A 17,047-nucleotide genomic window follows, 5' to 3' on the forward strand; every position below is an offset into this window, starting at 1 on the left:
CTGGGAAAAAAAGTATGACAAACTTTAATTTTATGCACAAATATTTTTAACATTACATTTACATTGAGATATTTTGCCAATATTAGCAGACTTTTCTGTAGTGAAATACTAATGTAAATAGTCTTCTGGTGTCACAAAATAAATGTTCTTGCTTTCATTTAGGAGCCTGAGTGGTGCAGTGGTTAGAGTGCAGTACTGCAAGCTACTCCTACTGCAATTTGGCAGATCGAATCCCACCAGGATCAAGGTGGGACTCAGCCTTCCATCCTTCCAAGGTGGGTAAAATGAGGACCCAAATTGTTGGGGGCAATATGCTGACTCTGTAAACCGCTTTGAGAAGGCTGTAGAGCACTATAAAGTGGTATATAAGTCAAAGTGCTATTGCTATTTATATATCCACAACAAGATTCCCCATGTAACTTTGTTTTCAAAAGCAAAAATATAATCAGTCAATAATTCTCAAGTTTGTTTAAACGTGCATGTTCAAAAAAATCATTGTACATTTCAGACACTTCCGATACCTGGAAATGCTCCTATTATTCATGGTAGGATTATTTACAGGCACCTGTAAATGTGTCTTTATTCCAGTTTGGGTTTTAGCTATGCCCTAATGAAGGAACCATCAAAGGACTTGATACAGGTCTCATTCAGTTCTCCATTCCAGAGCAGTGCAATTCAAGAAACTTGATTTATGAGAATGAGTAATTTAGTATCAAATTTATTTTGAAAATGTGTAAGAACTTCTATTTTGGGGGGCCAAGATATCTTTTGTCCTCTTTTTAAGAATCAAGAGAATTCTTATGAGTGCTTGGAATATCTCTTTCTAGAACCCCAGTCCTTAGAAAACCATTTTAAATCAAGTAGAAATATGGAGGCAAATATAAAGCTAATTTGTTTTGACATTGTTTTCTAATTAAATAGCTACCTTTAAAAAATAGCTGAATACTAACTCTGGCACACCTAGTAGGAGTTGTGAGTTCCCTTTGAATAACAAATTCCTTCCATATCACAAGTCTTTTCCGAAGAGAGATTTGAGAGTAACATAACATAACAGAAATAGTTGCAAAAAGGGTTTAGAATAAGGCCAAAAAAAGTCTTACATTTGTTTAGAGTCTGAGTAGCTGAGATTCAGAAATGATTCTAGGATTTTCAAGCTTGAAACCCAAATATTGTCTTTGACAAGTTTAGCATAGGAAAAAGTCTTCATTCAGAAGAACATACATTGCATTAAACCGTAGCATGCTTTTATCACCTGTAATTTAGCATGCTGGCCTGGTTTAGCCATTATGCAGAGTAAAATATGAAGAATACTCATTTTCTCACTAAAATCATAGTTAGCTGAGCCATGGTTTCACACAATATCTAAACCAGAGGTCTCCAAACTTGGCAATTTTAAGACTTGTGGACTTCAACTCCCAGAATTCTCCAGCCAGCTAGCTGGAGAATTCTGGGAGTTGAAGTTCACAAGTCTTAAAGTTGCCAAGTTTGGGGACCCCTGATCTAAACCATACCAAAGTCTGCCAAACAAACAAACTGAATATGTCTTTAAAATATTACTTGCTTTTTTTTTCTAGAAGGGGCATCATCTTGAGGAAACATAGACAGCATCTATCATGCTTAACTCTGATTCTGTTAAGTGTGTCACATAATACCTCAAAAATCCATTTTAAGCCTCTTCATGTCAGTATAGTTAAAATTCTAAGCTACCTTGACAATCTTTAAATAAATATTAAAATACCTTCTCAGTCAACATTATTTTACAGTCTTAATAATAAACAGAAAGTGAGTGATAGTGGCAGGGAAATCCTGAAACTTTATGAAGGACAATATCGGAAAGAACATGTAACAGTCCAAATTAGCTTTCAAGAACTAACACCGGAACTAACACCATCTTTTCTTGGATCAGTTAATGTAAAAAGTCTTACAGACAAGGTAACGAATCATCTTACTGCACCTGCTGTTATAAATCATTCTCATATGAGGGTAACTCAAGGCCAAAACTTTTTATTCTACATGTATTAGCATAAATTATGTACATCACATATACTAAAAAAAAACCTGCCACTTCTACCCTCTCTATAGTAAAAACAATTTGCCTTAATGGGTGAAAAAAATAATGTCCAAATGTTTCTGTAAAAACTCCTTTTGTCACAGCTTTGGATGTGAACCCTACTGTGATTTTTAAAATTGCCATGAAATAGTAATTTTACGCATGATCAAACTTAAAGTGCAAAGATCTGGACTACCACAAAAAGGAAGGAACAAGAAACTATGATCATCCTCTAGTGGCCATCCAGATTTTTGCACTCCAGACAAGGTAACCCTTATATTTAATGAGATTGTGAGCTTATCTAATTCAGGACTTTGATACTGTACTAATCTGTTTGTTAAGCAGACAAACTGTTAAGCTGGGTTGTGCATTCCTTTAAAATAATTTGGAAGGAGTAATTCAGAATTATGCAACCACAGCACATCCCTGCTCTTTCTGGCTATAACAACAACTTGCAGCTATTTCAAGAGGCACAGTCTCTTTTTTTCCCCAAAAATCTGAAGAAAAAAAAAAGACAAGCAGTTTTAAGAAATAGCAGTGAAGTATTGAACTTGTGTAAAATCTAAAGCACTGATTCCTAATTATTTTTAAAATTTGCATAATTCTATTAATTAAAATTCTGAAATCCAAAGACTTCAGTATATATCTTCAGTATTTCCCACTGAAGATATATCTAAACAACAGTTTGCTTATTCCAAACCAAAAGTAGGGCTATTGCACCTGGACTACAACAAACTGAATAGTAGCAAAGAGATTCAGAACCGTCTAATTGATATAGCAACAAAAATCCAATCAGGGACGTACTGTGGCCTGGTATAAAGAATTGACAAAATACAGCTGTAAAGTCCCCTTTTTCTGATTCTCAGAGTTGTCCATGACCCAGATGGTTGCAAACTGGTGGCAAATTACACACCAACAAGCCTTTTAGCCTTTCTTCCAGGCATATTTAGGGTTCAGCAAGGAAAAAGGAGGGCATATATTTAAATGGTTAACTAGCAGCTTTGGGCTGTGCTACTCATCCCAAGCCACAGGAAATAAATATCAAGATATCTCCAGGTTTGATCCAAACTGGTCAAAGTTTCTGAGCACCATTCACTTGTCTCAGGATATCTGGCCATTATTCCAATTTGTATCTAGTAAAAAGGAAAAAAAAAACCACAGGGATTTCCCCCAAGCCCTGCCCTGCCCTGCCAAGACCCTATGGCATTGTGGCCATATCATGCAATGAAATACCAACTCATCTTAAGTTGTCCTTAGCTGCACCAGCATTAAAGAAATATTTCCTCTTGTATCCCAATCTCTTCCAAGGGCAAATATCAGGATGTGAATAGTTTGTTAGGCTTTGTCACTCATTAGCTTGAAGGAAGAGCAGAACAACCCGGAGTAATTGAGAAGGCAGGCTCTAGAGGCAGGATTTCCCATGGAAGAGCAAATGTTATCCTGCACACTTTTCTGCCAACTCAAAGACAGATGGCAAAGATGGCAAAGATCTCTAGCGCAGCCTTCCCCATCAGGCAATCCAGATGTGGTGGAACATTAACCCCTGGACCGCACTGTATTCAGAGAGTTTGGGTCCCAGCACATCGGATACTTGGCTCGGGATGCTACCTTCTCCTCCCCCTCGACCCCCCTCACAACCCCCCCTTCCTTTCCCCGCCACGTTCTTCCGACGGGGGTACCTGACTTGGAGGAGACCCGCCCCTGAAGCTTGGGGTCCTCGGCTCCCGCCCGGCTGCTCCTCCGTCTGTGTTTCCTCCTCTAGGGCAAAGTTCTGCCGCTTTCACGCTTGTCTACTCTCCTCCCGCCACCCCAAGGGAGGAGGAGCTTGGACGGTGAGTGGATGCGCCGGGTGGGTGAGTGAGTGAGTGAGTGACATCAGGACCGTGGCGAAGTTGGGGACCGCAGACCTGTGACACTGGAAAGGAAGGGCAGGAGTGCCGCGAGACATGAAGAGGCCCGTGCGCCCCCAAACCTGGCACTTGGGGCTAGCCTTCATTTACATGTTGGCTTTGGGGGGCTGGGAGCAGGACGGCTTCCCTACTGCTGTTGCCGCGAAGGTGAGTGTAGTCAGATGCTGACCGGGCTAAAGCGGCTTTCTCGCTGCGGAGTAACTCGAAGGAGGATAGCCCCCCCCACCTCCACCTCACCCCCACCCACCCCCACCTGGGGACTGTATCTTTCAGCGGGGCTCCGGTGTCTTTAACGGAAAGAAATGTCAGTGCAACTTTGCCACCCGGGAAGATGGTTTCATCTCTTGAAGTTTCTTTGCTTACTTGTAGCGTTTTCTATCCTGCTTTTCCGTTAGATAAAACCAACAGTGGGTGCAATTCATTAGAAACTAGTTTTGAAACACTTTATCTGAAAGTGGGGACAAGAGAGACAGATCGCAGTTCCCTGCTTTGCCTGAAAAATTCTCTGCCCAAGTCTAAGAGGCAGGAAAATCTTAGTTTGAAGCGAGGGGATCGCGCTAGGATGATTGAGGCTTTTTTTGGCTTTTCTGCATTGGTAAGGTCTTAAAATTCTATGCTCTGCTGTCCTCTCGAGTGAGTTGCCTTTTCCTTTTCCCCCTTTTTGCGTTTGATAACATGCGACTTGCTTCGTTCAATAAGAGCGGTCTTCTCTGGAGGTGTTTTGCTTCAGTGCACCTGTCTTTTGCTGTCATATGAATTGCATTGTGCAGGCAAATCTGGGAAGATCTGAAAGGCAGCCTACAGTATAGCAGACCGCTTTCAAAAAGCTAAACAAGAAGCCCAAAGCATCACTTTTATTTACTTTCTCTTGGAAAGTATTACCTATTTGCCACCAAAAATACATATATAAACAAGAGAATGATCCCCGATACTTTCGTCTGCACAATCTTTTCTGGATGCAATAGAATACAGAGTTCTAGAAGAGTTGTTTTGTGACTAGCAGTGATAAAGAGTTTGAAAACATCCAAACTACAGGCAAAGACACATGCGAATATGTTTGGTTTCTCTTTAGAATTGATGAACAAATTCTATGGGGGGGAGGGGAAGCCTTTTAGAAACAACTGTTCAGGAGAAACCAATTACTGAAAGATAATGACAGATGAGTTGTAACTTTATCTTGTCCCAGAGATAATAAATGCTTGGATGAAAGTCCATACAAAGATTATTGCTTAAGATCATCTTCCTTCCACCCTCCTCCTCCTCCTCTCCTCCTCCTCTTCTTCTTCCTCCTCTTCTTCTTCCTCCTCCTCTTCCTCCTCCTCTCTCCACCCCCCTCCATCCCTCTCCTATTTATCTAACTATCTCAAGGTGGCAGACTTAACCTAATATTTTTGTCTCCTATTTCCCCCAAAAAGCAACCATATGAGATGGGTTGGGTTGAGAGAGAGCGACTAATGCAATCTCACACAGCTGGTTTTCATATCTAAGCAAAGCCTAGAACTCACACTGTCTTGGTTTCTAGGCCAGCATCTTAACCACTACACCAGAATGTGTATTCATGTATCACATTACCAAGGTTTATTCTAGCCATTTTTTTTATCAACCAATGCACAACTGGCAAAGTTCTTGCAGTGTACTAAATTAAAATAAGAAGATATATCATGATTTAGAATAATGTGTGGATCCAGTCTCTCAAATTGTTCTATTTCTTTAACACAGAATATCATAAAAATCGGGTGAAGTGGACTTTTTCATAGCAAATCACATATCTCTAAATATTTCAACTTCAATTATAATTCTTTCAGTTTAGTAACAAGTCTAGATAATTATCTGATAAGCTAAATAAACCAAAAGCATTCCCATGCTGGAATGTGGGTGGTCCCTAACATTTTTGCATTTTTGTGACTATTATTTGCATTTTTACCAATTATCTAAGTAGAGTTTCTCTTCCCTAAGCAGCAATAACATCCTCCCAAACTGAGGGAGTTTGGCAGCTGTTGCATCCTGAACACGGATGTTTAAATGTTTTACATTATTTGCTGCCTAGTCAAATAACTTTTTCTCAAATGGTTTTCAGCTTTCGTTTATGTAACATACACAGCCAATGTTCATGGGCACTACAACCCCAAGGAAGTAGCAGATGCTTATTTGTCATGAAATTTATCATGACAATATTTACAACTTTGGAATTTAGTGATAATGTGTGAAGGAAAGTATGAAAAGCAGGGTATCTTCAGGGCCTTATCACAGCCTCCAACATCCTGTTTTCAACAATAGCTTGTTCCTAGGCTATATCTAAACACATCTACTCAACAGTGATCCCCAAAAACGTAATAATTATAAGTGATATTATAGAATTGCAAAACGTGTTTGTAGGATTATACTATAATCAACTATTGTCCAACATTAAACCATTGTTCTGCTCATCTTCAAGAAGCATATAGTAGCAATCTTTTCTTATTGGCAATGCCAGTCAATGGCTCCATCCTCTATCTATTTGTTCATGATTTATGGACTAGGCTGACCCACTAAATTAAGCCTGCATTTCCCGCTTTCTCTTTCTCTCCCCCCCCCCTCCACTCTTGACTTTGCATTCTTGTTCTTTGGAGATAATTAAAATATGATGTACAGTAACCACAACTAGGACTCATGCCATGGCGAGATTTTTTTGTTTTGTTCTCAGACATCTAAATGACATGTGATATTATGACATTGTGCAAATAGATGGTGCTAGCTAGCTGCCCCCTTCTCTGCCCTCTTCTTTTTCCTTCTTTTAAAGTTATCTGGTGGTGGTTCTTTCTTCTCTTTTAAGTTGTGTGAGCTTGTGTAAAGGCTTATCACACCTTATTCTTTAGAACCCTTACAATATGGGAGAAAATTATATCACACCTTTTTAGAGAATAACTAAATCCATCATTTATATTTTAGAGCCAGTATTGCCCACAGCTTCTTTTTAAGGAGTCCCTTACTGCCCACAAGGGAAACCTGAGGTCCCTGGGTTTAAGATTAAATACGCCTGGCATAAAATCTGAACAGAAACAAAAGGGTTTCTATTACTCTTCTTGCAAACAATTCTCAGCTTCTTGAAATACTGTAAATGATTCTGCATTATCTGAAAAAGATAATGCTTGAATATCAGGCTTTCTGTCAGAACATTTGAAATTGTGCTCCTTATTACTGCTTCCCAATTATGTGCTCGTAAATTGCATAAGAGAAATCCATTACATTCCCTTCTTATAACACAAGTAAAAACAGATCTAAACATTTGAAAGTTTAAGACATTCTAAAAATGTATAGCTTTTCTATACATCAGTTCTTCATAGCCTCTTCTATGTAGCAAAGTTGAGTTAAGCATCCCTCATTTTGCACAGTACTTTCTGCTCCCACCTTTTGTTCTTCTCCTTGTTCTTCACACATTTCATAATGCAGGGTTAGCGATAAGCTATTCATTCTCCTTCTCCTGCACTTTTTGTCTCTTTCTCTAGGCTTGAGTCTGAATGTGGAATAAGGTAGTAATTGGGCATCCATGTCACATAAAATAAACAGATGGAGTTTTGATTTCACCATCATGGCTGCCACTTCGGCCATTTTGATCATACCCTGAGGATGCTCTGGTAGTAACACAGGCTGATATGAAATTAACTGATGTGGTTAGACAACACGTTCCAGTCAATAGATGCCATACTCCTACCCTATATTTTATAGTTTCATCAACTCCTACGAACAGTTTATTTGTTAATTTTATGTTCTGATCTTTTCATAGTACCAGTTAGTGCCTGTCCATTCTTGAAAAAAATTCTTGATGACATTGCTAATGCTAATGCAATTAAATAAATTACATAATTTCAATGTCGTTAAAACATGGCATTGAAATGCTTCTAGCAAACTTGTTCAGCTTATTCCTGCTCAAATCACTATGGACTGTTTGTACCTTGCTATGTGTATATTCTTTTTCTTAAATGATGATTCCTGGCCTTAAAGTTCTGTATCCCTGCTCCCAACTGGGACCATTCCTTGGCCAGTTGCTTGAATTCAGCTGGCCACAAGGCTTTGGGAACAGAAAGAAAAGTTTTCACTCTTGTCCACTTTAAGGGTCATAAAAGAAATTCTTCTTAATGAATAGAAATTCTTCTTAATGTTGTATAAGATTTGTTTGATTTCAGATTGGCATGTTGTGTGAACAAAGTTTTTATACTTTGGAAATCATTCTCTATCATTTTGTAGATTTATATATGTTTTAGTTGTTTTTCTGCTGTGCCAGAGCAATGTACAGTGTGTCTTAAAACAATATAATACACTACAAAACAATATAAAAATACAAGATCAATATCCTAATCCACAAATATATTTTACAATCATATGAATAGCACTAGTTACAAGTGCAGCTTTTCATTCCTGCATCACAGATAGTGTTTGGAATAGCCAAATTTTCTGCCACTTTCTAAATATCAGAAATGATGACATGATCTTATAACCAGGGTAATGTGTTCAGCTATAGGGGAGCTGTTGTAGAAAATGATTGCCTCTGGGTATCCCCCTCTCACACCTCAAGAGGGGTGCAGATAGTTCTTGGGTGAGCAAATTCTGCTTGGAGTAAGAAGTTTTGCAGGTAACAAAGCCCCAAGACACATGGGACTTTTAAGGTGATGATTAGCACTTGAAATCTGTTTGTTAATTCTGGTATTCAACACTACAAATTTTCATACTGGTGATGGTTTCATTGAATTTAATTGGATTAAATATTTATTTATATCCTCATCCAATGATCTGCAGAGCTAATTTTTTAAATATATCACTATTATTCACTGTAGTGTCTGAAGGTACTTTTGTTCCATCTTGTGTGCTATTTAATCTTGAAACACTCTGGAACCTGCTGTTAAAATACCATTATGTTTTGATTTCAATGGAATGTAATTTCATGCAAATGCTTTTTTCAAAAAAAAAACACAAAAAACCCTGGAGTTATCCATGGCAAAATCTTCTTTAAAAGTACATTCCTTTGAAGCAGTTTAATTGGTTTCTGGATTAAAGCCTTATTTAGGTGTCATTTTTCTGACTATAGAAGACAACATTGTTTAAGAATATATCTATGCTTCAAAAAAAATTCAAAAAAAATTCATATGTCCACTAAATGCTTTCAAAGAGATACAGAGAGTTCAAAGTCTTTGCTGACCATGTAGCCAACATCTAGATTTTGCAGTCCAGATAATATTGTAAGATGCTAAATAGAAAGAAAGCTAATGTAACTATTAAAAAAGACTAAATTAATTGACGTATGCAACAAGTATTTTTGGAGCAGTGTCTTATTTTAAAATCTTTCAAAATTACTGCTCCATTCATATGCAGATGTACATAGATTTAACTGACGACTAAATGTATGTCTCAAGTTCTCTATGTTTCAGCAAAATATGCTATCAAAGTAGAAAGCCATACAATTCCTGCTTCTATCATCCCTCCCTCCACCCATCCAGGCTTTTTTTTAACGAGGTATAAGATCATGATTATACCTTACTGCATCTTTTATTCATGAGGATACAGAAAGTATTAAGACAGTTCCTTGAAACAGAGAATCTACGTTATTCAAATAGTCCAAGATATCCTGCTGATTAAGAAAAAAAAAACCTGGGAACTGCAGGTTTTTGGCAGGTATGTAGTTCAAAGTGATCTGATTACAGAATATTTGTATTTCCAGCAGCCAAAACTGGTTCATGAAGTTTACTTTTGAAACAAGGAGACTAGGGGAAAAAATAAAACCGCGTGTAAGATGGAAAGTTGGACTATGAAAATTCAGTAGCCTCTTCTCACTCTGCTAGATTATATTTACTGAAGACTCTAATAAGCCATTGCAGTACAAATCCTGAGCTGGAAGAAAAAAGGACCATTTGTGGAAATGTTTAACTTATACAGAGTGCAATGGTGAATTGTCTGTTCTTCTTTCAAAATCCCTTAAAAGAATATTTTTAAAAGCTACCAATTATCAAATAAGCTTTTCCATATAGTTCAATCAAAACCATATACTGTATATATAAATCTAAATAAGCAAATGTAAAAGTAAAGGAAAAAAATACCTCTTCTACTTTTCCTACAGCTGAAGGCCTAATCAATTTACTTTATAAAAAGTATTAAAAAGTATATTCATTATCTACCACTTGAATATTCTTAATATCACTGGATTTTGTTCTGAAGTGTACCAAAGGTTTCAGCCTCAATTAAATAGTAAATATGAAAAGTCTTTGAGAAGTTCTATGGTGGATCTTAATTGCAGGAATAATAATCCCATCAACTTGTTTCCAAATTCACAAGAGTCAACTATAATGTGCTATAGATGAAAAGTGTCTATGTGTGCATGATTGAACATCTTGGATGAATATAAAATACTGATCTATTCACAATTCAAAATAATCATAGTGATTACACTAACATCTTTTGCTCTTTGAATGGTAGAGAGTTCTTTATTTACATTTTTTATTCTTCTTATTTTCCATCATCCTTTTACAGAATTAAAACAAAATATCTTTGTGACCATAATTTTGACTTTATACCACCCCTACATCCACTGATATATCTACCTAACATCTGGCACATATTCCTTTCACTCATGGAGTCCATTTTCATGGCAAATTTAACTGCTTCTGTCTCAAAGCAATCATTTTGGCATTTTATAACATTGGAAATTAGATGGTGGTAGATAATCCCTGCATTAAATCTATTAAATTTTGTGTGCATCTCTTAATAGTTATGTAGTTTTTCTATAAGCCTAATTTTATTCTTATAAAATGCAATGAAAAAGGTGTAGGCACTTTAAAGAGCAGAGAGTATATAGTAATGTTTAACCTAGAAACTGGGAGACTGAAGTTTAGTTCTACCTTAGGCAGGAAGCCAGGTGAGTGATCTTAGTCAGTCACTGTCTCTTATCCTCATAAGCAATTAATGGCAAACTACTTTTGAAAAACCTTCCAAGAAAACTGCAGGGACCAATCCAGGCAGTTTGCCTGGTGTACAAAAATTAAGTTGATGGCACATATACTTTAAAGTCTTGAAAGTCCTGCAGGATTGACATACTTTCTCCATGTGTTTTAACCTTCCAGCCAATTTTATTCTGTTGTAATAAAAGAACAAGAAATGTGTGGCCCTTTGTTTATGTTTTTATAGATAATATGAGGGGAAAATGCTCTCTTTTGTAATCCTACACTTGCTAAAAGTGAATGTGATAGGTTACTATCTTTTACAACTTAACCAAATTGATGCTATACTCAGGACCAAGACTCTGGATGTAAGGTGGATTGACTATCCCTTCATAGCTATAGTTTCTGCTGGAACACAAACATTCTCCAAACTGCAGAAAATAAACTTACTTTTCGTAATTAAACAACAATGTTAATATATTTAATACTTATTACATGTTTAGCTTCTGTCCAGCTTCCTAGGAATCTCAAGGTAATGTTATTATTGCCTTTCTATCAGTAACTTAAGAGTTGTCTTTGTATGCATTGCACAACCATGAGATGATGGTTCAAGCCTTTTGAAACCTTCAGAGAACATTTAAATTTAAACATATACAGTAGGGCTGCTTTGCTTCCACTAATAGACGTTGTGAAGCACCACTTCTGAATGCTTTGCATTGTCCTGTATAAAGTCAGATTTATGCATGCCTACTGTATAGTAAAATGCTGAAAAAGAACATTGAAGCTTAAAGAGCTAAATAAATTTATGGAACATTTCTATTCTTACTAAACAGGTTGAAGGAAAAAAGAAAGATTATGGGCTGTGTGTCTTTGCTATAATTATTCTCTTCAGTACAAAGCAATGGGAATGATTTTAGCTACTGGTTTGCAATTACCACCTTTGAGCCATGTCCAGATCTTTCTAGAAATGCATCCCATTTTATAATTTTTAATTTATGAATATAAGTTTAATTAGTTAGGCTGCATGTATAGATATGTCTAACTCAGAAGATTGTTTTGTCTGCCAATTCAGTTCAAGTGACACCTTATCTTGAGTGGCTTTCAAAGCAAAATTTATCACAAGAAGTATGAAAAGTGCTTTAGAAAATATTTGTTTCTCACAGACACAAATTCTTTAGATTCATAGGGATGGGCAAGTTGTGGCATCTAGAAAGTGCTAAATTTCAGGTCCCAGATGTCCCAGTAACCAATGGAGAATGATGTTGGGAGATATAATCAGTAAAATTTGGAAGGCCATAGGATACCTATCCCTCCTTTAATAGCCAAAGACCATTAAAAGGTTCATTATAATGGCAATATATGATGAGAGATATCATTTTAATTATTACTTTTTTCCCCCCGTTCTCCTTCCCCCTCAAGGAATTCAGGGTCAGTGTGTCCAACACACCCACCCATTATCTTTCAAGCTCTAAATATTAAATTAAGCCAAGAAAAAAATCATTCTGCCAAAGAACAAAAGGCATTTAATCTGAATGTGAATTTTGTTCCACAGACTGAATTTTCTTTTTCTGATTCAGTTACAGAATCTGGTTTATATTTTCATTGCATTTTATTTTAGTTTGCTCTTGGCAACTTTGAACACTATTAGGACAAAAATGTTATGAAACTTTATCAAAATAAATCAATTGAATAAGCAGATTGAGTGAGTCCTACACAAGATGCTTTCTGAGGAACTCATCATAGATATACTAGGAAACTATGCCAAGTGCAATTGCAATTTCTCTCTAAGCATGTCCAAATTATCTTCAGAAAGGCAGGAAAGCAGACCTGTCTATCTGTGTCTGTCTGGGTGGCTAGCTGTTGCTGACTATCTTTGCTGTTGCCCATTAAAATGAAAAGTGAGAGGGAAAAGAAAGAGTGCTGGAGATGAGAATTGGACAACTAATTACATTTTGCATATTTATAGATATGAACTAGCCCGATAACGTAAGGCCTTGGTAGTTGAACAAAGGACTATGTTTCTAATATTATAGTCATTTTGTTTGCATAAATTATTCCTGTATTGTTTATATTGTTAAAGTATCAGCCTTCTCCAGATTGTGACCCTTTAGATGTGTTGGAACATGCTGGCTAAATCTAGTTTAATACAACTGGAAAGCATCAAGTTGAAAAATTGTGTTATATTCTGCTTGTCTCAGCAGGTGGCTGCTGCCTGATTTGATCTGAAAGCTAAGCAAGGGCAGGCCTGGCTGGGAGATTTCCAGGGAATACCAGGACTTTAGACTTCATTAGAGAGTTAAAAAAATTCTAGAAAAAATGCAGTTGGTAAACCAGTGACCTGTTGTTGCTAAGAAAATTATATAGATGTATCCATGAAAGCATCAACTTTCATGGACACCCTTTTTCCTTTTCTGCCTAAGAAAAGCTCTCTTGGGCTAGCAATATAAAGATGAAGTCCATGATCATGGCTAAACAAGGTCAACAAGCAAACCAAAGGTTGGCAATCGGATGTTCTGACAACCTATTATTCAAGGTGTGAAATTCTAAGGCATTCAAGGTTCAACTGTAGACCATCAGAGAGCAACTTATCTGTGCTGCAGTGTTTCAATAGTAATTCAATACTGTGTTTCAATAGTAATTAGGTGCCAGAAAAGAATTAGAGTTTTATGTATGTCTGCTATGCCCAAATTTGTAACTCTGATATAATACAAGGTTTCCTTTTTTTTTATTTCTTTATGAGAGGAAAGAGAAAAAGTGGAGAAAAGAAACATAAAAAGGAAAACAACAAAAATTTATATTTTATAGATATGTCCCCTTATCAGTGGTGGGCTTCGAAAATTTCACCAATGGGTTCTCTGCCCGGTTGCTGAGTGGGCATGGCCATGGTGGGTGTGGCCTAGTCAGCTTCCTGCACCACAGTGGGGGGAGGGGCATTTTTGCCTTCCCCAGGCTTCGGAGGCCATTTCTGGCCTTCTGGAGCCTCCAGGAGGCCCATTTTTCACCCTCTCTGAGCCTCCTTGTGGGCCCTGCACTTATCTCACATCCAAAACGGGCTGTGTGGAGACTCCTGGGAGGGGAGGGTGGTGTGGGTGGAGCCAGTGGGTTTTGGCGGTTCTCCAAACCGGCCATAACATTAGCTACGGGTTCTCCCAAACCCGGGTGAACCCATAGCACCCCACCCCTGCCCCTTATCCATTTTACACTTTTGTCAGCTAGCAAGGAATAAAGACATGATGGGGTTTGGGTTTTTGTTAATATTTACTTCCCCAAATCTCAACTAGTTAATTGTCTTCACAAATCTTTAAAGAACACAATTAATGTTAAGATATTCTATGAACTTAAGCCAATACTCAGTCCTGATGTGTGACAGAAACAGTTATATTTTCTTGTGGTGTATTCAAATTCTGGACTGAAGTCCTATCTGTAGGAGTGCCATCCGGAGTCAAGGATCTAGAAGGCCTCAAACCCCATTACATTCTATCTTAGTGGGATTGAGTTAGATAGTTCCTTTCCACCCAGGCTTTTACAGCCACAAGGCACTGAGTCAGCACCTGAATAGAATTGTTCTCTACTGACAAGGGTGGAGATCTTTAACTGAGTATGATCTGCTTAGTGATGATAAAGCATCAAAATGACCAATAATTTCCAAGAGAAGTGAATCCCAAGTGTTGCTTCAGCAACAAGTACAGTTGATGAACTAGAAAGCTAATATTCTTACTGATAAATTCCAACACAGAGAGTTCTTTGCACCCATTGCAGAGTTAGTGGATTATGGAAGAAACTTTTCTGTGTGTTTTCCCATGGCTTTTCACCTACAGTGTCAACTCATAAAACATTCCTATGCCTGTTTTAGTAGTTGCCATAAAAAAAAGGGAGGGGAGGAAGGAAATCTGGAAGAGCAATGCAGCAGTTTGAAAGCGAAAGTACATTCCAACTCTTATCTTTAAAGGATTGTAACTAAAATATCAGAGCTTTTGCTCGTGAATGATGACACCCAGTCCGAGGCAGTGCCATTATGTCACTATGTCTAATAGATCCTTTGAAGTTTTTTGAAGTTTGGCTTGAGAATCATGACTTAATTAGAGCGATTGCTGGAATCCTGACATACAGCATGTTTTAGAACTTGCTACTTTTCCCTGCACCCATTTTCCTTCCTATACTATGGTATCATGTTTATGGCTAAGAATGGTGTAAAAATCCAGAAAACTATTAAACAAAAAAGAGTTGTGCAAAAGAAGGTTTAGTAATATATGGAACCATCCAGTAAGGAATATAAGTTCACGTTCAAGTTCAAACCTTTGTTGTCAATGCACAACATGTGTACAATGAAATTGAATGAAGAAACCATACAACATGGAGAAAAAGTTGTTTGGTTTGCAAATATTTGATGAGAATATAAATGATAATCACTGAATTTTCTTTTTAGAACTGCATCTGCAACAGCAAAAACCAATGCTTTTGTGATGGAATAAAAGGCAGTAAGGTAAGAGCTATATAAAAATTGGATTTCTTACACATAAATAGCAATGTCCTTTTGCTAGAAAAGAAGAAAAATGTATTATTGGCCAAAAAATATATATATGAAGGGAACTGCAACTGGATGTATAAGAAGCATTAATTAAATGAAACAGTATTACTTACTTTATTGTATTTTAAGCTATACAATTAAATCCAAGTATTTTTTAAAACAGTATTTAACATTTGCAGAATTGGCAGGGGGCACAATAATAGGTAGCCTTATGGTGAAGTACCTTTCTGGTCATAAAAAGATGGACCCAGTAGTGGGCTGCTGCTGGTTCAGACCGGGTTTAGCAAACTAGTAGTGTCAGCTTTGGAAACCTTATTCAACGCTGCCATATAGCTTGAGAAAGTGGGAGAGGGTGATTTTAATTGAGTAGCTCTTAGTAAACAAAAAAGAATTCTTTTGTTAGTTCAAGATCATAGAGTGTGGCACAGAAACAAAAAGGAACTTACTTTGGGATTGGTTCATGTGATGTGATGATGAGGGAAAAGGGGATGGTTTGTAGTTTGGGACATTGTGGGAAGTCCAGGAAACTTTTAGTTTCGAGATTCCACAGATGGTCAGGTGCTATTCTAATAAAGGTACTTTTGAGATGATGTCTGTCTCGGAGTGACTGATTGGAATGGAGGTTTGCTGGAATGCTGACAGGTAGTTCCAACCATCAGCTGGCCCCACCCATCTGCACCCATCCTATCCTGTCCTATATTTCCGTCTTTCTGGGTCAGCTGATTCCTATATTTCCGTCCTATATTTCCGTCTTTCTGGGTCAGCTGTTTTCCACACCTCAGCTGTTCTACTTACCAGGGCTGCCCTAGAAGGTAAGCAGTTGAACTTCAAATTGCTGTATCTTGAATGCTGCGCACATGGTCACAGAACCAATTGTTAAAACGGTTGCAGCCCACCACTGGATGGACCCAACAGGAAAAAGGCTATCTTCAATAGCAACAGGTTAAGTTTCCATCTGTAAGAGTAAGGACAATAACCCTGAAGGATGGCTCCTAGAGCTGTTACTAAAGTGATGATCAGACAAGCAGGGTTTGAGTCCTTTCTAAGAAACTTATTTGAGAAAATGTCTCAGATGAGCCCCTTCCTAATTCATATGGCAATGAAGTGAGGGAGTGAAGCACATATAGGCTTGCAAGATTCTGTTACTATAGTTGTTTTATTAGACTAGCTTTAGACCTACATGGCATTGCTTTCTTGGTTTCTTGGTCTTGTCTACCTTGTGGGGCTGACGCCATCTTTGAAGTCAGGATTTGATTGGATTTCTTCCAGTCTTGTGGAGAATTACGTATCTGATATTAGCACAATTGAGAAAGTCCAGAAATATTTCACGAGAAGAGTTCTCCACTCCTCTACTCGTTGTAAAATACCTTATGCCACCAGACTTGAAATTCTAGAACTAGAAAACCTTGAATTACGCCGTCTTCGGTCTGACTTAAGCATGGTATATAAAATCATACATTGCAATGTCCTACCTGTCAATGAATACTTCAGCTTCAACCATAACAACACAAGAGCACACAATAGATACAAACTCAAAGTAAACCGCACCAAACTTGATTGCAGGAAATACGACTTCAGCAATAGAGTGGTCAATGTCTGGAATACTCTACCCGACTCTGTAGTTTCTTCCCCAAACCCCAAAAACTTTAACCTT

The 17,047-nt window shown here is 37.6% G+C and overlaps 1 protein-coding gene across 1 annotated transcript in view; it reads left to right on the plus strand.

Annotated features, from left to right (window-relative positions):
* The first annotated feature begins 3,970 nt into the window (after positions 1-3,970).
* Positions 3,971-17,047, plus strand: part of COL4A3 (collagen type IV alpha 3 chain) — a 78,845-nt gene continuing 65,768 nt past the window's right edge. Inside the window, exons 1-2 of the mRNA XM_087965048.1 lie at positions 3,971-4,107; positions 15,292-15,348. Coding sequence (XP_087821174.1) covers positions 3,997-4,107; positions 15,292-15,348 — 168 coding nt within the window. The 5' untranslated portion in view covers positions 3,971-3,996. The remainder of the gene's footprint in view (positions 4,108-15,291; positions 15,349-17,047) is intronic.

This window comes from Notechis scutatus, chromosome 4, assembly GCF_049901735.1.
Source record: "Notechis scutatus isolate UNSWTSFEM ecotype Mainland chromosome 4, rNotScu1.2, whole genome shotgun sequence".
NCBI classification, from domain to species: domain Eukaryota; kingdom Metazoa; phylum Chordata; class Lepidosauria; order Squamata; family Elapidae; genus Notechis; species Notechis scutatus.